Consider the following 21750-nt stretch of genomic DNA (forward strand, 5'->3'; position numbering starts at 1 on the left):
CCTCTTGGAACCTAATGGAGATATTAAAAAATGGGATAAGATAAAGGACAAATGCGGTTTAAAGTATTGGTTAGCTTGGGTAGGCCTGTCACAAAGAGCACATGAAATAAAAAAGAAAGAAACACTAGATGCCCCAATGGATAGAATAATTGACTGGAAAATAGAAAAAGAGAAAGGCATTATAGGGGAAATATATAAGGAATTAATAGCCTTATCCTATAATACAAAACATACTTTAGTAGAGGCCTGGAAACAGGATATAAACTTCAATGAACACTTAGTAAACTCCTGGATCGATAAAGGAAATAATAGAGCAAAAGTTATATTGGGATAAAGCTCGATTTTTGTCCCTTAACATAAAGGAGGGGAACAACCAATGGTCAGATATATTAAAATTTATGATAGCCGCTATTCATGTCACAATTGCCAGAGGGTGGAAAGATAAAATAAGGTGGGACCTGAAAACCTGGTGGTCGTATCTCTCTGAATATTTAATTAATGATTTCATCCATGAAAAGAAAAATAAATATTTGAATACTCAGTCAAGACAAGATTGGCATAGGAAATGGTCTTGTTTAATCGACAAAACGGAAGGAAAAGATAGGTACAAAACTTTAAATCAGGCCTTCCAGACAATTAAATCAATGTATTGATTCAAGCAACACAGATGGGGGTGGGAGGGGGGTTGGAAGAGGGTGGTAAGGGTGGGTGGGATGGGGGGTTTAAAGGGGTAATTAAGATATATGGTAAAGGGAATCACAATTGGAACCTGCATCCCAGCCATAAAGTTTGTAAACAGTTTTTGTGATATCATTTAGATGGCAAAGGTTTGCAGTGTATTGTTTTGTTATCTGTATGAAGAAATAATAATAATAATAAAAAATGATCCTAACAGGTCATAATCCATCATCCCAGTATACATTTATTGCATACAACACAGTAAACATATGGTCAATAGAGAATCCTTTGATTGTGTGTTCCTGAATGGCAGAACAGGGTTGGACTGAATGACCTTGTGGTCTCTTCCAACCCTATGAGTCTAAGGCCCCTTCCAGAAAGGCCCTATATCTCAGGATTTGATTGCAGGTTTTTTGTTTATTCCAGATTATCTGGCAGAGCAGACTCATATAATCCAGTTTAAAGCAGAAAACCTGAGATTAGATTCACGTAGAAGGTGCCCATAGTAAGAGTCAGAATGCCAAAACACCTGCACTTACCTGGTTGCAAGTCCCATTGAGCTCAGTGAGGCATATATGCGACTGGACACAAACTAGCTTCCAGTTCAACTCAGTGGCACAGATGTAAAATATCTCGAACAAGCATGTGATGCAGGAGTGCTTCTTTAATATTGGAAGATAAGCATGGCCAGCCCTGGTTTGGATATGGATAGAAACCTTCAATCTCAAGTGATCCCCCCCTTCCCAAATATATTCAGATTATATTACAGAGAATGGAACTGGCAAAACTGTCTTTGAGCATGCCTTGCCTAAGGTTGTGTCTACACTATAGAATTAATGCGATTTGAGGACACTTTATCTTCCATGGCTCAATGCTATGAGTTCAGGGGAACTGTAGTTCTACATGGTGCCTCATGAAACTACAAGGACCCCAGGACTCCATAGCATTGAGCCATGGCAGTTGAAGTGGTATCAAGTTGTATTAATTCTATAGTGTCTAAGCGGCCCAAGAAAAAACTGTGGAGTTCAAGAGATCATCATAAATTGACAGATACACACGTCTATACACATAATAAAAGTGAAAATATGTTTGTGTGTGTGGCCAGGGGGTGTCCACTTACAAATTACAATTACAAAAATTGACTTTTTAAAATAACCTGGGCAACACTGGGTATCCAAGCTAGTATATAATCATAGAGTTGGAAGAGACCTCATGGGCCATCCAGTCCAACCCCCTGCCAAGAAGCAGGAAAATCGCATTCAAAGCATCTCCGATAGATGGCCATCCAGCCTATGCTTAAAAGCCTCCAAAGAAGGAGCCCCCACCACTGCCCGGGGGAGAGAGTTCCACTGCTGAACAGCTCTCACAGTGAGGAAGTTCTTCCTGATGTTCAGGTGGAATTTCCTTTCCTGTAGTCACGTCCTAGTCTGCAAGGCAGCAGAAAACAAGCTTGCTCCCTCCTCCCTATGACTTCCCCTCATATATTTATACATGGCCCTCATCATGTCTCCTCTCAGCCTTCTCTTCTGCAGGTTAAACATGCCCAGCTCTTTAAGCCGCTCCTCATAGGGCTTGTTCTCCAAACCCTTAATCATTTTAGTCATCCTCCTCTGGACACTTTCCAGCTTGTCAACATCTCCCTTCAATTGAGGTGCCCAGAATTGGACACAGTATTCCAGGTGTGGTCTGAGCAAGGCAGAATAGAGGGGTAGCATAATTTCCCTAAATCTAGACACTATACTCCTATTTATGCAGGCCAAAATCCCGTTGGCTTTTTTAGCAGCCGCATCACATTGTTGGCTCATGTTTAACTTGTTGTCCACAAGGACTCCAAGGTCTTTTTCACACGTACTGCTGTCAAGCCAGGCGTCCCTCATTCTGTATCTTTGCATTCAATTTTTTCTGCCGAAGTGAAGTATCTTGCATTTGTCCCTGTTGAACTTCATTTTGTTAGTTTCGGCCCATCTCTCTAGTCTAGTAAGATCGTTTTGAATTCTGCTCCTGTCTTCTGGAGTGTTAGCTATCCCTCCCCAGTTTGTTATCATCTGCAAACTTGATGATGGTGCCTTCTAACCCTCTGGTGGCCTCTGGTGGCCTACACAGTAGCCTTGTAACTTGAAGGTTGGGTTGCTGACCTGAAGGCTGCCAGGTTCGAATCCCACCTGAGGAGAGCACGGATGAGCTCCCTCTATCAGCTCCAGCTCCATGCGGGGACACGAGAGAAGCCTCCCACAAGGATGATAAAAACATCAAATCATCCGGGCGTGCCCTGGGCAACGTCCTTGCAGACTCCGGTTGCTCCTGACACAAAAAAAAACAACCCTTCGTCTATAATAAAGTCGTTAATAAAGATGTTGAACAGAACCGGGCCCAAGATGGAACCCTGCTTATGGCACTCCACTCGTGACTTCTTTCCAAGATGAAAACGACGCATTGGTGAGCACCCTTTGAGTTCATTCGCTTAGCCAATTACAGATCCACCTAACCATAGTTTTGCCTAGCCCACATTTTACTAGTTTGTTTGTCAGAAGGTCATGGGGGACCTTGTCGAAGACCTTACTGAAATCCAGGTACGCTACATCCACGGCGTTATCCGTATCTACCCAGCTTGTAATTCTATTGAAAAAAGAGATCAGATTAGTCTGGCATGACTTGTTTTTGATAAATCTGTGTTGACTATTAGCAATGACTGCATTTGTTTCTAAGTGTTTCGCAGACCACTTCCTTAACATCTTTTCCAGAATCTTGCCTGGTATCGACGTGAGGCTGACCGGATGGTAATTGTTTGGGTCGTTCTTTTTTCCCTTCTTGAAGATAGGGACTACATTGGCCCTCCTCCAATCTGCTGAGACTTCTCCATTTCTCCAAGAGCTCTCAAAGATGATTACCAGTAGTTCTGAAATAACTTCCACTAGTTCCTTCAATATTCTTAGATGTAGTATACACACACAGCAGTCCTCTGCAGGATGGAAAGCAAAAGTCACCTGACTCTAGGATGAGCTCTTAGCCACTGCAAATGTGCCCCACAGCTATGCAAATCCTCCTTTGCTGACGTCACAACCGGCACTCACTTTGCCTTCCATGCACGCTTCCTCATTCACTGCTGTGAGCTCTCCCCGCCCGCTTCCATTCATCTTCCCTCGCGAGCTTAGGCAACCAGGAAGCCACGCCCCTGTCCTGCTCTGATTGGCCCGCCGAGCCGACGCGGCGGCTTTGCGAACGAGCTGGGGAGCGGGAATGGGCGGGGCCAAGGAGCGGGAATGGGCGGGGCCAATGGGCGGGGAGCCCGGATGTGAGCAGGGTGGCAGCAGAGCGGAGTGGAGGTACCGCTGGTAGGAAGAAGGGAGCCAGGCTGGGAGAGGGCAAAGGAGGGGTGCCTCTGGGAAGGGGGTTTGAGGGCAGGAGCACCTGGGCTGGCCTTCTTGTAAGATTAGGAGGGTCCATGGGGTGTTGAAATGCCAATGGAGATAACCATTTGGGGTGGGGGAGTGGGTGGCTGCCTTTTGGGTACCTAAAGTGGGTGCATCCACACTGTAGAATGGATGCAGTTTGACTCCACTACTACTCCCATGGCTCAATGTTATGGAATCATGGGAGCTATAATTATAATATGGAATCATGGGAGCTGCAGGTTTTTTCATAATTTTCCCCCTTCTCTGCCAAATGTTTTCCCCCTTCTCTGCCAAAGAATACTGGTGCCTCATCAAAACTACAACTCCCATGATTCCATAGCATTTAGCCAGATGGTGTCAAATTGTATCCATTCTACAGTGCAGATGTACCCATTGCTGCTGAAACGGTTCCTTCCCCTTGCCTGTAAATATTGGACCGTGCTTAATGCACTCTATACATTCTCGGGGCCCTTCCACACAGCCCTATATCCCAGAATGTCAAGGCAGAAAATCCCCCAATATCTGCTTTGAAATGGGATATCTGAGTCCACACTGCCATATATTCCAGTTCAAAGCAGATAATGTGGGATTTTCTTCAGCTGTGTGGAAGGGGCCTAGGTTATCTGAGTCCACACTGCCATATATTCCAGTTCAAAGCAGATAATGTGGGATTTTATTTAGCTGTGTGGAAGGGGCCTAGGTTATCTGAGTCCACACTGCCATATATTCCAGTTCAAAGCAGATAATGTGGGATTTTATTCAGCTGTGTGGAAGGGGCCTAGGTTATCTGAGTCCACACTGTCATAGCTTCCAATTCAAAGCAGATATTGTGGGATTCTCTGCCTTGATATTCTGGGTTATATGGCTGTGTGGAAGGGTCCTTTGAGGCACTTATTTCCTCGTCAACCCAACCCACATTCCATGCTTCATCACATTGAGGGTTCATCTATGCCAGGGGTCCTCAAACTTTTTAAGCAGGGGGCCTGTCCACAATCCTTCAGACTGTTGAGGGGCCGAAATATCATTTGAAAAAGAAATATGAACAAATCTCTATGCACACTGCACATGTCTTATTTGTAGTGCAAAACAACAACAACAACAATGAAAGAACAATAAAATATTTAAAAATGAAACCAACATAAACCTATCAGGATTTCAATAGGATGCGTGGGCCTGCTTCTGGCCAATGCGATAGTCAAGTTAATTAGGATTGTTGTTGTTGTTGTCATTTCAGACCTTGGGCGAGCCTAAGTCTAAAATTATTTATTTATTCATTTACTACATTTATTTACTACATTTATATCCCGCCCTTCTCACCCCGAAGGGGACTCAGAGCAGCTGTATGTACATATAATATATTATATTATTAACAAAGCACAATATTAGCATTATATATTACTATATTGAACTATACCACTATACTATAATATTATATGTAATATATAACATGTAATTAATATTATTATATGGTATTATTAGTATTACATTGTATAACATGATAATATTATCAATATCATATGTATGTATAATATATTATATTATTAAAACTGATATAAAAATATTATATTATAAATGGGGGCGGGGGCCAGGTAAGTGACCATGGAGGGCCGCATCTGGCCCCCGGGCCTTAGTTTGGGGACCCCAGATCTATGCAGTAGAATTAATGTAGTTTGATGGCACTTTCATTGCCATTGATCAGTGCTATGCAATCCTGGGGATTGTAGTTTTACAAGGTCTTCACTGCCTCACACCACTTCTGTACTGCCATATAAAATCCAGGGTATCTGCTTTAACTGGATTATATGGCAGCATAGACGCATATAATCCAGCTCAAAGCACATAATGTGGATTATCTGCTTTGATAATCAGGATTATATGGCAGTGTAGAAGGTGGCACAGAGTGCCTCACCAAACTACACCATTGAGCCAAGGCAGTTATAGTGGTGTCAAACTGCATTAATTCAATCATGTAGATCAGGCATGGGCAAACTTCTGCCCACCAGGTGTTTTGGACTTCAACTCCCACAATTCCTAAAACCTGGAGGGACCAAGTTAGCCCATGCCTGGTGTAGATGCACCCTGAGGCCCGCCGTCTGTATTAATTAGTCTAGAAGAAAGTATGTGTATAACGGGTATCCTCATTTTAGTTCTTATCTTGTTTTTTTTAAGGTGGCTTTTGGATTTCGAATCCAATTTCGAATTACAGTGGAGACTGAGATCGAGAGTGTGATGTCCTTAGGTCTGTACAATGTGCTTAATCACAAATATGAATTTATAAACAATGTTTTGCTATGTGCTTGTTTTATATTCTACCCATTGCAGCGTAATTAACCTGGACCTCAATGTTTTTATAGGTTAGCCATCCCACATGTATATTTATATCATTATATATATATCACCCCCAGGTAGAATGATCATGGGTCTGGAGAACAAGCTCTATGAGGAGCAGCTCAAAGAGCTTGGCATGTTTAACCTGCAGAAGAGAAGGCCGAGAGGAGACATGATGAGGGCCATGTATCAAGATGTGAGGGGAAGTCATAGGGAGGAGGGAGCAAGCTTGTTTTCTCCTGCCCTGAAGACTAGGACACAGAACAATGACTTCAAACTACAGGAGAGGAGATTCTACCTGAACATTAGGAAGAACTTACTCACTGTGAGGGCTGTTCGGCAGTGGAACTCTTTCCCTTGGACTGTGATGGAGGCTCCTTCTTTGGAGGCTTTGAAATAGAGGCTGGATGGCCAGAGGTGCTTTGAATGTGATTTTTCTGCTTTTTAGTAGGGGGTTGGACTAGATGGCCCATGAGGTCTCTTCAACTCTATGATTTTATTTTATAAATGACCGTGCTGTCTGGAAACACTGGAAGTGCATTTAATAATAATAATAATAATAATAATAATAATAATAATAATAACTTTATTTTTATACCCCGCCCCATCTCCCTGAAGGGACTCAGGGTGGCTTACATGGGGCCTTGCCCGATAAAACAATCAAATATCAAAACACAGCAATAAAACAGTTATCCAATAAAAACATCAATTACAGTAAAAACAATAGTTAACATCAACATAAAACATACAATATTAACACTGGAGACTAATTCATAGAACCCAGGCAAGGTGCAACATGTGCCGAAATGGGCCGAAATGGGGAAGGTAATTTCACAGTTGAAATGGACAAAGTGCAATCTAGCATTGGCAATACCTCGAGAATGGGGCTATTGTAAAATGGGCAGATAGATCAGTCCGACACCAAATTAAGTTTTTTATTTACACTGAGGAATGAATGCAGTTTGATACCACTTCAACTGTAATGGCTCATTGCGATGGAATCCGGGAAATTGTGTGATTCCATACCATTGAGACATGTTGCTTAAAGTAGGGTCAAACTGCGTTAATTCTACAGCGTAAATGCACCCCTATAATAGTCTATCATGAATATTGATCAGAAAGTTGGGAAAGGCTCTTCTGTGTTGTGTACATGTTGTCTAAAGGAGGATTGCAGAGAAGTATACTGAGTTGAAAAACAAGGAAGTGAAAGCAAAATGGGAAGAGAGAACCAAGATCTGAGCAGGTCTGTGTATGTGTTTCTGAAATACATAAGGGACAGACAGCACTTCAGGTTAAGGGTCTGAATAAGTGGTTTTCAACCTGTGGGTCCCTAGGTGTTTTGGCCTTCAACTCCCAGAAATCCCAGCCAGTTTACCAGCTGTTAGGATTTCTGGGAACTGAAGGCCAAAACATCTGGGGACCCACAGGTTGAGAACCACTGATTTGGATGAACTGAAGAGGCCTGAAAAAGAGGTTACCAGTGTAGGCTGGCAGGTGATTAGATGTCATGAACCAAACACTGGAGAAGACAGACTATTTTCATAATCGTATCTTGGTTTTAGAAGTAGTTGGCTAAAATCAGCAGTCTACAACCTGTTGATCTATTAATGTCTTTCAATTGAATTTCAGTCTAAACTATCTACTGGAAATGTGTGTTTTAATGATTTCTTTTTCTGTTAACCAAACCAGAGATTTTCAAAAAGTTTAATAGTGTATATACAGTAGAGTCTCACTTATCCAACACTCGCTTATCCAACGTTCTGGATTATCCAACACATTTTTGTAGTCAATGTTTTCAATACATCATGATATTTTGATGCTAAATTCATAAATACAGTAATTACTACATAGCATTACTGCGTATTGAACTACTTTTTCTGCCAAATTTGTTGTCTAACATGATGTTTTGGTGCTTCATTTGTAAAATCATAACCTAATTTGATGTTTAATAGGCTTTTCCTTAATGCCTCCTTATTATCCAACATATTCGCTTATCCAACAATCTGCCGGCCCGTTTATGTTGGATAAGTGAGACTCTACTGTATTTTAAAAAGTGAAGTAAAACACTATACTAGGGATAGTGCTAAACCTGTAGCAGCTTTCTCTAACATGCCCTCTCAAGGTGTTCGTTTGCTGCCCCTTTCGCCTATATCCGTGGCCACATTGGTCCCATCTAGACTGCTATATAATCCAATTTCTGAATCCAGATTATCTCCTTTGAACTGGATTATATAATCCAGAAACTGGATTAAATGGCCATGTAAATGGGGTCATTGATAAGGGAGGATGAGAGCGATAGTTCCAGATCTTTCAGAATGAGGAAGCTTTCCTAGGAAAGGTGGAATAATAATGGAAGATGATACAATGAGATTTAGGCAAAGAGTGAGTCTGTTATCTATTGTACACATAGATAGGAAACATAGTACACGTAGTCCCCTTCCACACAGCTGTATAAAATCTCACATTATCTGGTTTGAACTGGACTATATGCCAGTGTGGACTTAAATATCCCAGTTCAAAGCAGGTATTATGGATTATCTGCTTTGATATTCTGGGTTATATGACTGTGTGGAAGGGCCCATAAGTGTATAACTAAATTATACAGGTTTATGTTTAGTATTGAATTTGGTAAAACAACATTAACATTGCTTGGTGAAGAGGTGACTACTGTTGACTGGACCATTCAGGTTGAGAAAATACTCTTACACCATGAATGATTATTTCTATATTCTTACTGTTTCTCTTGTCTGCTTCACAGTCTGTGACTGTCTTGTAAGTTTTATACGCAAATAGGAACTGAATGTGGCTTTAATATGTCCAAGTTAAATATTGCTGCAATATATTAAATAACATACATTGCATTAAAAGCTTCTCTTGTGGAATCTGCTTAGTTTAACATTGTTATGGTCTTACTTTTAAAACTAGATTTCTCCCATGGGTAGATCCTTATAGCCATCATGGATGATCTAAACCTGCACTACAGATTTCTGAACTGGCGGAGGAGAATCCGGGAGATCCGAGAGGTGCGAGCTGTTCGTTACCAAGAGAGGTTCAAACATATCCTTGTTGATGGCAACAGACTAAGGTAATGTGTTGTTGAAAGCTTTCATGGTCGGAATTACTGGGTTGCTGTGAGTTTTCCAGGCTGTATGGCCATGTTCCAGAAGCATTCTCTCCTGACATTTCGTCCACTTCTATGGCAGACATCCTCCCACCCTGGACTTTCCACAGATATATAAACCCCACTTGCCTCATTTCTAACAAACATCACAACCTCTGAGGATGCCTGCCATAGATGTGGGCAGGAGAAAATGCTTCTGGAACATGGTCATACAGCCTGGAAAACTCAGAGCAACCTAGACTAAGGTAACTTTTTAATGAGACCCTAAAACACAGGAGAGTCAAAAGTTTAAAATGAAATAATGAAATGTGTTATTCATTTATACAAGATGTTTCTCATCCTAGGAGTACTTTGTCAACTCATTCTCTATTAGTCTGTTGCAGTGGTTCCCAACTTTTGGTTCTCCAGGTGTTTTGGGCTTCAACTCCCAGAAATTCCAGCCAGTTTACCAGCTGTTAGGAATGGTGGGAGCTGAAGTACAAACACCTGGAGGACCAAAGGTTGGGAATCATTGGTCTATTATAGCTCTGGCAATATCATAGTACTTTGGGGGCTCTTTTATGCTCCTTCCAGACAGAGACCTTTGACCATATTTTAAAAAGTGGAATACAAGGGAAGCTCTATGGAAATTTCATATGACATCCCACAAGATATTAAAAAAGTGGACAGGCTTTGAAAAAAGATTCTAGATAGTTCAATTAAAATTGTAATTTGTATTTCACCTGCCACCATCACTCTTTGGGCTAAAAAATGGGACCAAAGGTAACTGGAAGTTGTACTTCTTTGAGGTTTTTTGGGTTATTAGTGAGTTTTTGGAGCAGGTGAGGTTATCAAAAAGAAAATGTAATATATTCTTTAAGATATAAAAAATAGAATTTGTTCAGTTGAATGCTCTCTTTTTTAAGTAAAAGAACTTTTAATACACAAGTGTGCACCTATGTGTAACAAGGGGCCTGTGCATATCTATTGCAGTGGAGCTCTTTATTTCTAATAACACTATGTAACACTATGTAATTTTTGTTCCTGGGTTATACCTATAATTTCCTAATTGGTTCTCTCACAGAAGCACAGAAAACATTTATTAAACCTCAAAAATTTTGTTTATGCAGGATATCCTGCAGCATATTTTACTATAGTTTTTCAATGAATATCTCATAGTCTCAACTAATTAAACATAGTTTGTGGCAGCCACAAAAATGAAGTTTCTGGAGTATAACAATTACTTTCAAAGTAAGTACTGCACCATGAAATAGGAAATAACACTTTCAAACCAGGAACAGATTTTTTTTTCAAATGTTGCTGGATATTATGGACATTTTAAGAAGCAAAAAAAAAACTTGGTTAGACAAACAGAAGAGAATTAAAGAAATATGGACTCAATTTAGCAGATGGCTACAAGCTGTTAAACCAGATGATGAAAGCTGGAAGAAAAAAGTGGCTAGAATGGAAAGAAGGCTCATGTAAAGGGAAAAATATAGGATTAAGTTGTCAACAGGGAAGGGGGAAAGGTGGATGTGGGTGGGGAGGGAGAAGGGAATGAAAAAAGTATGGTAATTGTTTATGTATATATTTTTCTTAAAAGTAATAAATAAAAAAAGGAGAAAAAGTTTTTTTTCAAATGTTGTTATATAGTCTAATTCCAGCTTTATCATGGAGTCTGAGTGTTTGTGAAGATATCAAAATGTAGAACCAAATACTATTATTTTCTTAAGGACTTTCCCCCCGCCCCCTCCAATACAATTCTTTACGGCAGGACTGCCCAGATGTTTTGAACTTCAGCTCCAAGAATTCCTGGCCATTGTAACAGCTGGCTAGAGCTTCTGGGAGTTGGATGCCCAAACACCTGCAAGTTCTGCAGGCCTGGTTTAGGCCATGTTTTATTTTAAAAATCCTTAAGAAAGCAAACATTATGTTGCTGGTTTACATGAATTGAAATGAACCTTTTTTTGCTATAATTTTCAAACCAACTGCAGCTTGGGCTGAATTGTAGTTCATGGTGTAGTACTTACTTTGAAAAGTAGTTGTTATACTCCAGAAACTTGGTTTATGTGGCTGCCACAAACTACGTGGCAATAGTTTGTGGCAGCCACATAAACAATTTCCCTGCTTGCTTTTACAAATGGTTACAACCTGAAAGTGAAACTGTTGTAACCAAGAACCCAGTGACAGATTATTCTGTCCTGAAGCTGCCTCTGACCAGAAATACGTCATGAAAAAAGGAAGTGGAAGCAGGATCCATGGCGGAAAATGGGTGCAGGTATTTAGGACTTGAGTGGTATTGCTGACCGCTCGTTCGTCTCCTATGGTCAGACATCCAGATCTGTATTCTCACCTTCTTTCTTTTGTATAAGGTTATCCATTTGTGTGATTTGAGTTTTGTGGGAGACTTGACTCCTCTCTTTTCTTCAGTTATCAAGGAAACTCTGGGGAAGTTGGCTGCTACGTTGCTCCTCGTCCGCTGACAATAGACAACAATTATTTTGAGGTAACTACTTACATACAACAGTTTGTCACAACAGCTTTGCTGTCTGAAATCTCACAGCATACCACCTTCCCAGGTGGACAAAGTTGTCCTTCTTGTGTTGGGCCACTTTATTTCAGGTGTGCCAGTAGACAGGACTGGACATAATGAGTGGAAATTAAAAGGAAACGTGTTTTGAGTAAATGCGTGCTTGTGGTGAGAGCTGTTTGGCGGTGGAATAGTCAGGCTGAAGAGATAATAAAGGCCCCTTGGACATATCTGGAAACGGGTTAGATAAGAGATGCTGCCGTTGTAAACATTGAGCAGTAGGTTGGACTAGTTTAGTGGTTCTCAACTTGTGGGTTCCCAGGTGTTTTGGGCCTACACTTCCCAGAAATCCCAGCCAGTTTACTAACTGTTAGGATTTCTGGGAGTTTAAGACCAAAACATCTGGGGACCCACAGGTTGAGAACCACTGGACTAGATGATCTCCTTGTTCCTATTCCAACCTGAAAATTAAAATTTGGTGGAGCATTTTGCATAATATCTGCTATTAGTAGTTCAGCATTGCATTTTAATAACCACTGTGGCCCACTATCATTTGGAGGCCATTTTGGACTCCAATGGGGTAGAAATCATGAGGAAACAAAGACAGGAGAACTACCATTGATTGAGCAGAAAATAAAGTGGCACTTATGTCAAAATGGTGGAGAGATTGGAAATGAAAAGATCTCAAGGATTTTTTAAAAAAATCAGATGAAAGACCACCCCTCCATTCCTTACTGCCATTCCCTTTTCTATCACATCTTGTGTAGATTGTAATCCCAAGGACAAATTAACATTTTGTAAGATGCTGTAATAGCTTTTGTGGCCAAAGACCAGGGTACAAGAACTCTAAATGAATAAATAAGCAAACCTTCAGATGTTGGGCTGTATTTCCCACATTCCCGATGCCCTTTTAATCTCATAGAATCGTAGAATCATAGAGTTGGAAGAGATCTTGTGTGCCATCCAGTCCAACCCCATTCTGCCAAGAAGCACATTCAAAATCACATTCAAAGCACCCCTGACAGATGGCCATCCAGCCTCTGCTTAAAAGCCTCCAAAGAAAGAGCCTCCACCACTCTCCAGGGTAGAGAGTTCCACTGCCAAACAGGTCTCACAGCGAGGAAGTTCTTCCTAATGTTCAAGTGGAATCTCCTTTCCTATAGTTTGAAGCTGTTGTTCCAAGTCCTAGTCTCCAGGGCAGGAGAAAACAAGCTTGCTCCCTCCTCTCTATAACTTCCCCTCACTTCTTTATACATGGCCCTCATCATGTCTCCTCTCAGCCTTCTCTTCTGCAGGCTAAACATGCCCAGCTCTTTAAGCCGCTTCTCACAGGGCTTGCTCTCCGGATCCTTGATCATTTTAGTCACCCCCCTCTGGATACATTCCAGCTTGTCAACATCTCCATTAAATTGCAGTGCTCAGAATTGGGCACAGTGTTCCAGGTGCGGTCTGACCAAGGCAGAATAGAGGTGTTTTGGACTTCAACTGCCACAATTCCAAACAGCATGTAAGCTGACTGGAGTCCAAAAGACCTGGAGGGCCAAAGTTTGCCTGTTCCTCTATCCTTAGTGTCTGCATAGTGCCAACTTGTTCATAAGATCATGCGTAATACATGCTTTTCTCCTTCTCACAGTGGTTCTCAACCTTTCTAATGCCATGACTCCTTAATACAGTTCCTGATGTTGTGGTGACCCCCAGTCATAAAATTGTTTTCGTTGCTACTTCATAACTGTCATTTTGCTACTGTTATGAATCATAATGTAAATATCTGATATGCAGGATGTATTTTTATTCACGGAACCAAATTTGGCACAAATACCTGATACGCCCAAATTTGAATACTGCTGGGGTTGGGGGGCATTGATTTTGTCATCTGGGGGTTGTAGTTGCTGGGATTTATAGTTAACCTACAATCAAAAAGTATTCTGAACTCCACTAATGATGGAATTGAACAAAAATTGGCACATAGAACTCCCATGAACAACAGAAAATACTGGAAGGGTTTGGTGGACATTGACCTTGAGTTTGGGAGTTGTAGTTCACCTATATCTGGAGAGCACTGTGGACAGAAATAATGATGGATCTGGACCAAACTTGGCACGGGTATTCAATATGCCCAAATGTAAACACTGGTGGAGTTTGGGGAAAACAGACCTTGACATTTGGGAGTTGTAGTTGCTGGGATTTCTCTGCCAAAGGAGTTCCTAAAACCATCAGAAATATGTGTTTTCTGATGGTCTTTGGCGACCCCTCATGACCGCCCTCCCCCTTGCAACCCATGCTAGGGGTCCCAACCTCCAGGTTGAGAAATGCTGTCTTCTCAGATCAGGAACCCTCTTTCCTGAAAAGAGTTGCTGTTGAGTTTTTTAAAATCTTGGTGCATTTCTTTTTCAAACTTGTTCCAGGTATCCATTGTGGACAGCGGCGTGCGAGGGACCATTGCAGTGGGACTGGTGCCCCAGTACTATAGTCTGGACCATCTGCCCGGATGGCTACCCGATTCAGTTGCTTACCATGCAGATGATGGCAAGTGAGTGCACAACTACCCTTGCATACAGCCTAAGAGTAAGAATGGGATAGGGTCGGGAAGTTGTGCATTATATATCTCTTTTCACTTCTCACTCTTAGCTTTGTTGGAATTCAAGGACATAGCCATGTTAGTCTGGGTCAGTATGCAAAGAGATCTTGTAGCGCCATTGAGAAAAAGAAGTTGGTTCACATGTGGGGATATTTGTATACTTGAAAGCAAGAGAGGACAGACTGAATACAGCATCAGCTTTCTTCAGAGACTTGGCACAGCAACTGTTTTTAGTTTGCTTCATGCCTTTGCACCCTAGCGTGACAAGCCCCTGTAGTTGCCATCTCAGTTTGGACCATGGGGTGACAGGGAGCACTACAAGGACTGAAATGAGAGAAGTTGTGAGAAAGATCTCTTTGGTCCTCTAGATGTGTTGGACTTCAGTTCCCTGAAACTCCTTCCGGCTTGCCAGTAACCAGAGATTTGGGGAGTTGAAGTCCAAAGTATCTGGAGTATCAAAGTTTGAGAACCTTTTTTCAAACCTTTGCTGTATTTCTGGGTGTCGTGAGGAAAGGAGCCATTTCTGTTATCCTCTGAAATGAAAAGTCTCTCTTTTGCTGTGGCGTTCTTACTATGGAAGCCATTTAGGGTGGCTGGCCTTTTGCATTTTTTTGACATCAGTGCTTAACTACTATACTTGAGGATCAAGGGAAAATAATGTATGCCCCTATCCCACCCCCTCTTATTATGAGAAATATACCTTGTGCCATTTATGGACTCATAGGATTAAATGACCTCTTCAACATCATGGTCTTGTTATAGTGCTAGTTTTGCATCTCATACCAAGGCTGCACGATAAGATGTTTTATATCCTTTAAAAGCTCTTTTCAAGGTCTCCCTCTGCATTTGTCCAACCAGGCTTTACAACGGCCGAGCCAAGGGACGTCAGTTTGGGACAAAATGTAGCTCCGGGGACCAGATTGGTTGCGGCATTGAGCCAGTGTCTTTTGAAGTCCAGACGGCCCAGATTTTCTTCACCAAAAATGGGAAGAGGGTGAGCTCTGACACTTCCTTTTAAAAAAATTGTCTGGAGACGCATCATGTAGCTATTTTGTTGAAGCTATGTGTGTTTGGGTCTTAAAGCAGGCACAGGGGAAATATGTGATCTTCTAGATTGCATTGAAATGCAAAGCTCATCAATATTGGAGAACATAATGCAGAAAGAAGATAGTAATAGTAATAATAACAATAACAATAATAATAATATTTTATATATAACCCACCCTCTCTCCCTGAGGGGCACTCAGGGTGGTTTCCAAGAAATTACAAAAATGGCAAACATTCAATGCCTTAAACAGACAAACAGCAATCAAGACATAAATATGAAATAAAATGATCTCAATATAACTTATAAAACTAACCAAAAATTAATCAAGGATTAAACTAAAAAAGCATAATATAACTTGACATAATGCCACACAAATGTGACTGTATATTGTAGTTTGGTTTTTAAAACTGCTTATTTTTGGATTATTTGGTCTGATGTTTGCATGATTTTAAGATGTTAGCCCCTTTGGACAACGCCGGCTCTTCGGCTTAGAAATGGCAATGAGCACCAACCCCTAGAGTTGGACACAACTATACTTAGTATCAGGGGAAAACCTTTACCTTTACTAATTGATCCTTGGGCCTCCTGTAATTGCTCTGCTTGTCTCTAACTATACCGAAATTTCCTCCCATTGATCTTTCTGGAAGAGATGGGAGACAAGAAGACATGAGCACATGCATTTTGACAAGAGTGGGATGCCACATGTCCTTTTAAGAGAAATGTTAGACTTAACGTCAGGGGAAACATTTACCTTTACCTTTCCAACCCCCAGAGCCGGACTTGACTAGATTTAATGTCAAGGGGAAACCTTTACCTTTACCTAAACCGCTTTGGGTTCTGTGAGAGAGAAAAGCGGGTATAAAGATTTGTTGTTGTTGTTGTTATTATTATTATTATATAACATGAGTAATACAATTTAAACACAATATATTAAAAGCATAAAATAGCATATCATATTCAGCGGGCTGAGGTAGGCATCTGATATCAAGGTGAGGATATATGTAAAGGTATACTAATCCTTCTCTCCGTAAACTAGATTGCATAAGTAGATCTTTAAAAGCTTTTTAAAGGAGAGGGGAGAGGGGGCAATTTTTAATTCTTTAGGGAGTTCTAGAAGCGGGGAGTGGCCACAGAGAATGAGATAAGAGTTGCAATTCAACATTTGAAGGGTTGGGTTATTTGCTCTGTGCTTAATGCCTTGATGGGATGACGTTTGGGGAATGTTACAAATATACTTCGTCCCTGAATCCCAGGTTTGGAAAGCAAAGCACAAACAACAGAAGTAAAACAACATTGTGAATGTGTGCCCCACCCTCTCGTAAGAGGTTTCCCTGGGGTGGCCTACTCATTTCATGACTAGGGAGAGGTTTAACTCAAGGTGGGGTTTCCATGCTTGCAAATCTCTTTACAAACATTTCAGAGGAGGTTAAGCAGAACATGGTGAGAGAATTCTGGACTGTGCCAATCTGGACTACAGGTGGGACTGTATTTTTAGATCTTCCCCATTTAAAAAAAAATCCCTTGTCTGTATAAATGAAGTTAAATATATCAAAAAGAGAACTGTGCTGTACGTTTTGCCCCACCTTAATAGTTTTCTAAATTCAGTCTTTTTAATTTGGTTGTATGGGAGGATTCCACCTGCAGTCCAAAGTGGTATTGCCCATAAAGTCTGCCAACTCACTCTGTGTAATCAGTGCATACTTTTCATATTCATTGCCCTATACCAGTTTATACAGAATGGCAGAATAGACACAGCAATTATTTATTGGCTTCATTTCACAGGTGGGCTCAACTATCATGCCACTTTCCCCAGAGGGGCTCTTTCCAGCCGTAGGGATGCACTCGCTGGGGGAAGAAGTCCGGCTCTATCTCCATGCAGAGCTTGGCAACGAGGAAGAAGATGACAGCGTCATGATGGTGGACAGCTATGAGGATGAATGGGGCCGACTGCATGACGTAAAAGTCTGCGGCACAGTGAGTGAGCATCACCTGGGAGGGGTGGGACATGCTGGATGACTCTGGTGGAGCACGGCTTCTGTTTTGGGGAAGCCCTCATAAAGGGACTTGAGGCAACTCACAATATATATAAAACAATGTAAATGTGTTAAAATATACACCAGGTTCTGGTGGTCTTCAACTCTCATTATCCGTAGTCAGCATAGACAATAACAACAACAACAACAACAACTTTATTTTTGTATCCCGCCCCATCTCCCCGAAGGGACTTGGGGCGGCTCACATGGGGACCAAGCCGAAATACAGCATAAAATGTGATATCAAAGTGCATTTAAAACATGTAAACATACAAAAACAAGCATATAAAACACAATAAAATGCATATAAAACACAATAAAAACATACAATGTGAGGGATAAGTGCTATCCTACTATATCTGGAGGATGTTTCATTTCCCATCCCTGTCCTATGGAAAGGCAGATAACCTTTGCCGTCTTGGGATATAAATCTGTACTCCTCTAGAGTGTGTAGCACTCATGTCTTTCTCTTTGCTGGCCCACTGTGAGTTGTAACCTGGGTGTATTTCTCTGCTTTTCATTTTAAATATGTTTTTATGTGGGCATATATCTGAGTCTGTGCCCATCCTATTATTTACACACTACACTTGATCTTAGCCAAAAGGCTGAGAAGCGATATTATCCTATTATTTTTAGAATTCCTGGGTTGCTGTGAGTTTTCCGGGCTGTATGGCTATGTTCCAGAAGCATTCTCCCCTGACATTTCGCCCACATCTATTTCAGGCATCCTCAAAGGTTGTGAGGTATATTGGAAACTAGGGTCAGTGAGGTTTATACATCTGTGGAAGGTCCAGGGTGGGAGAAAGAACTCTTGTCTGTTGGAGGCAAGTGTGAATGATGCAATTAATCACATTGCTTACTTACTTACTTACTTAGGCGATCCCTCGTCGTTCAAGGACGATAGTCTTCCAACCTTGGTATCTTGGGCGTGTGTTCTTAGGTGACTGAAGAGACTGATTCTTGACCCGCATATTCTCCCGCAGTGAGGACATCGGTTTCCAGGTGGAAGGCGGTCCCGGTCGGGGTTAGCTTGACGCTCCTTCCTCTTGGCACATTTCTCCCTTAAGCCCTCCGTTCGTGCCTCTTCGAACTCCGCAGCACTGCTGGTCACAGCTGACCTCCAATTAGAGCGCTCAAGGGCCAGGGCTTCCCAGTTCTCAGTGTCTATGCCACAGTTTTTAAGGTTGGCTTTGAGCCCATCTTTAAATCTCTTTTCCTGCCCACCAACATTCCGTTTCCCATTCTTGAGTTCGGAGTAGAGTAACTGCTTTGGGAGCCGGTGATCGGGCATTCACAACGTGGCCAGTCCAGCGGAGTTGATGGCGTAAGAGCATCGCTTCAATGCTGGTGGTCTTTGCTTCCTCAAGCACGCTGACATTTGTCCGCCTGTCTTCCCAAGAGATTTGCAGGATTTTCCTGAGGCAACGCTGATGGAAACGCTCCAGGAGTTTGGTGTGACGTCTGTACACAGTCCACGTTTCGCAGGCGTAGAGCAGGGTTGGGAGGACAATGGCTTTATAAACAAGCACCTTGGTCTCTCTACGGATGTCCCGGTCATCAAACACTCTCTGCTTCATACGGAAAAATGCTGCACTCGCAGAGCTCAAGCGGTGTTGTATTTCAGTGTCGATGTTGACTTTTGTGGAGAGGTGGCTACCAAGGTAGCGGAAATGGTCAACATTTTCTAATGTTACACCGTTAAGCTGTATTCCTGGCTTTGCAGAGGGATTAGCTGGTGCCTGTTGGAAGAGCACTTTGGTTTTCTCGATGTTCAGTGAGAGGCCGAGCTTCTCGTATGCTTCTGCGAAGGTGTTTAGAGTGGCTTGTAGGTCTTCTTCTGAATGCGCACAGACTACGTTGTCATCAGCATATTGGAGTTCTATAACAGATTTTGTGGTGACCTTGGTTTTGGCTCTCAGTCTGCTGAGGTTAAATAGCTTGCCATCTGTCCGATAGATGATTTCCACTCCGGTGGGAAGCTTCCCATCAACAAGGTGAAGTATCATAGCGATGAAGATGGAAAATAAGGTGGGGGCAATAACACATCCCTGCTTGACACCTGATTCCACCTTAAATGGGTCACTTTGGGAGCCGTTGCTGTCCAAGACTGTTGCCATCATGTCATCATGGAGGAGCCGCAGGATGTTCACAAATTTGTCAGGGCACCCGATTTTTTGGAGGATGGTCCAGAGAGCGCTGCGATTCACTGTGTCGAATGCCTTTGCAAGGTCAATGAATGCCATGTACAGAGGTTGGTTTTGTTCCCTGCATTTTTCTTGGAGCTGTCAAGCAGTGAAGATCATGTCCACTGTTCCTCTGGAGGGACGGAAGCCATTCTGGGATTCTGGGAGGGTGTCTTCTGAGACAGGGAGAAGGCGGTTTGCAAGGATTCTTGCAAGGATTTTCCCGGCTGAGGTTAGAAGGGAGATACCACGATAGTTCCCGCAGTCTGTTCTGTCCCCTTTCTTGAAAAGGGTGATGATGGTGGCATCCTTGAAGTCAGCTGGGATTTTCTCGGTCATCCACACCTTTTTAATGAGCTGGTGGAGTTGTTGTATCAGCTCAGGTCCACCCTCTTTGAAGATTTCAGCAGGAATCCCATCAGGTCCGCTGGCTTTGTTGTTTTTTTGTTGGCTGATGGCATTGCTGACTTCTTCCAAACTAGGCAGTGCTGCAAGCTCATCCCTGGTTTGTTGTTGCGGGATTTGTGAGAGGGTCTCTTCGGCCACATTGGAGCTGCGATTCAGCAGGTTCTGGTAGTGCTCTTTCCAACGTAGTGCAATTGATGTTTTGTCCTTCAGAATTTTGGTTCCATCTGATGAGCGTAGGGGCTGTATGCCATGGTTTCTTGGTCCGTAAATTATCTTTGTGGCTTTGAAAAATCCCTGAGCGTCATGGGTATCTGCAAGGTGTTGGATTTCTTCAGCCTTCTTTGTCCACCAGATGTTCTTGAGTTCTCTGGTCCTTCTTTGGACCTCAGCTTTTGCACTGGCATAGATCTTTTTCTTGGCAGCACAGTTGGTGTCTCTCTGCCATGTTTGGAAGGCTTTCCTTTTGTTATCAATCAGCTGTTGGATCTCTTTGTCGTTATCATCAAACCAGTCTTGATGTTTCTTAGTTAGGTATCCAATGCTTTCTTCGCAGGCTGTGATGATGGAGGTCTTCAGTTTGTTCCAATGTTCCTCAACATTTTCGGGGTGTTCTGTGGGTAGATGATCTTAGAGTGTTGTTTGGAGAAGGGCTCGTTTGGAGGGCTCCTGAAGGGCTTGGGTGTTCATTTTGCACCTTGTTTTTCTTCCTTGGAGTCTGCGTTTGGGGACGATCTTGATAGCCATCGTGGATCGGATTAGCCTGTGGTCTGTCCAGCAGTCATCAGTACCTGTCATGGCTCTTGTGAGAAGCACATCGCGGCGGTCTCTGGTACGTGTGATAACATAGTCCAGGAGGTGCCAATGCTTTGACCGAGGGTGCTTCCATGATGTCTTGAGCTTGTTTTTCTGGCGGAAGAGCGTATTGGTGATGACAAGGTTGTGCTCTCCGCATTTGGTGAGAAGCAAGATGCCATTCGAGTTGCTGTTTCCGACCCCGTCTTTTCCTATGATCCCTGGCCACAGGTCAGAGTCCCTTCCGACTCTTGCATTAAAGTCCCCCAGGAGGATGATTTTGTCCTCCTTAGGTATCTCCGATAGGATGGTATCCAGCTGACAGTAAAATTTTTCCTTGATGTCTTCGTCAGCATCTAGAGTTGGTGCATAGGCGCATATGATGGTTGCCTGTTGGTTTTTGGCAAGGTTAATTCGGAGGGTTGAAAGTTGTTCGTTGATGCCAGTGGGTGCTTCAGTCAGGTGCTTCTCCAGGTCGTTTCTGATCGCAAAGCCAACTCCGTGTATTCTTCGCTCTTTTTCAGGCAGTCCCTTCCAGAAGAAGGTGTAGCCTCCCTTTTCTTCCTTCAGCTGTCCCTCTCCTGCTCTCCAGGTCTCCTGAAGGGCTGCTATGTCGATCTTAAAGCGTCCCAGCTCCCTTGCAATGAGAGCAGTCCTGCGTTCGGGGCGTTCGCTGTCAG

The 21750-nt window shown here is 42.4% G+C and overlaps 1 protein-coding gene across 4 annotated transcripts in view; it reads left to right on the forward strand.

Annotated features, from left to right (window-relative positions):
* The first annotated feature begins 3878 nt into the window (after positions 1 to 3878).
* spryd3 (SPRY domain containing 3) overlaps positions 3879 to 21750 on the forward strand; it is a 51495-nt gene continuing 33623 nt past the window's right edge. The window contains exons 1-7 of one of the 4 annotated variants that reach the window (XM_008115098.2): positions 3879 to 4001; positions 6240 to 6309; positions 9324 to 9483; positions 11929 to 12004; positions 14434 to 14558; positions 15465 to 15600; positions 17437 to 17628. In XM_008115098.2, coding sequence (XP_008113305.2) covers positions 9356 to 9483; positions 11929 to 12004; positions 14434 to 14558; positions 15465 to 15600; positions 17437 to 17628 — 657 coding nt within the window. In that variant the 5' untranslated portion in view covers positions 3879 to 4001; positions 6240 to 6309; positions 9324 to 9355. Of the gene's footprint in view, positions 4011 to 6239; positions 6310 to 9323; positions 9484 to 11928; positions 12005 to 14433; positions 14559 to 15464; positions 15601 to 17436; positions 17629 to 21750 lie in introns of all 4 variants that reach the window. The other 3 variants (XM_008115100.2, XM_008115097.3, XM_008115099.2) reach the window with 3 other exon arrangements.

This window comes from Anolis carolinensis, chromosome 2 (genome assembly GCF_035594765.1).
Source record: "Anolis carolinensis isolate JA03-04 chromosome 2, rAnoCar3.1.pri, whole genome shotgun sequence".
NCBI lineage: Eukaryota > Metazoa > Chordata > Lepidosauria > Squamata > Dactyloidae > Anolis > Anolis carolinensis.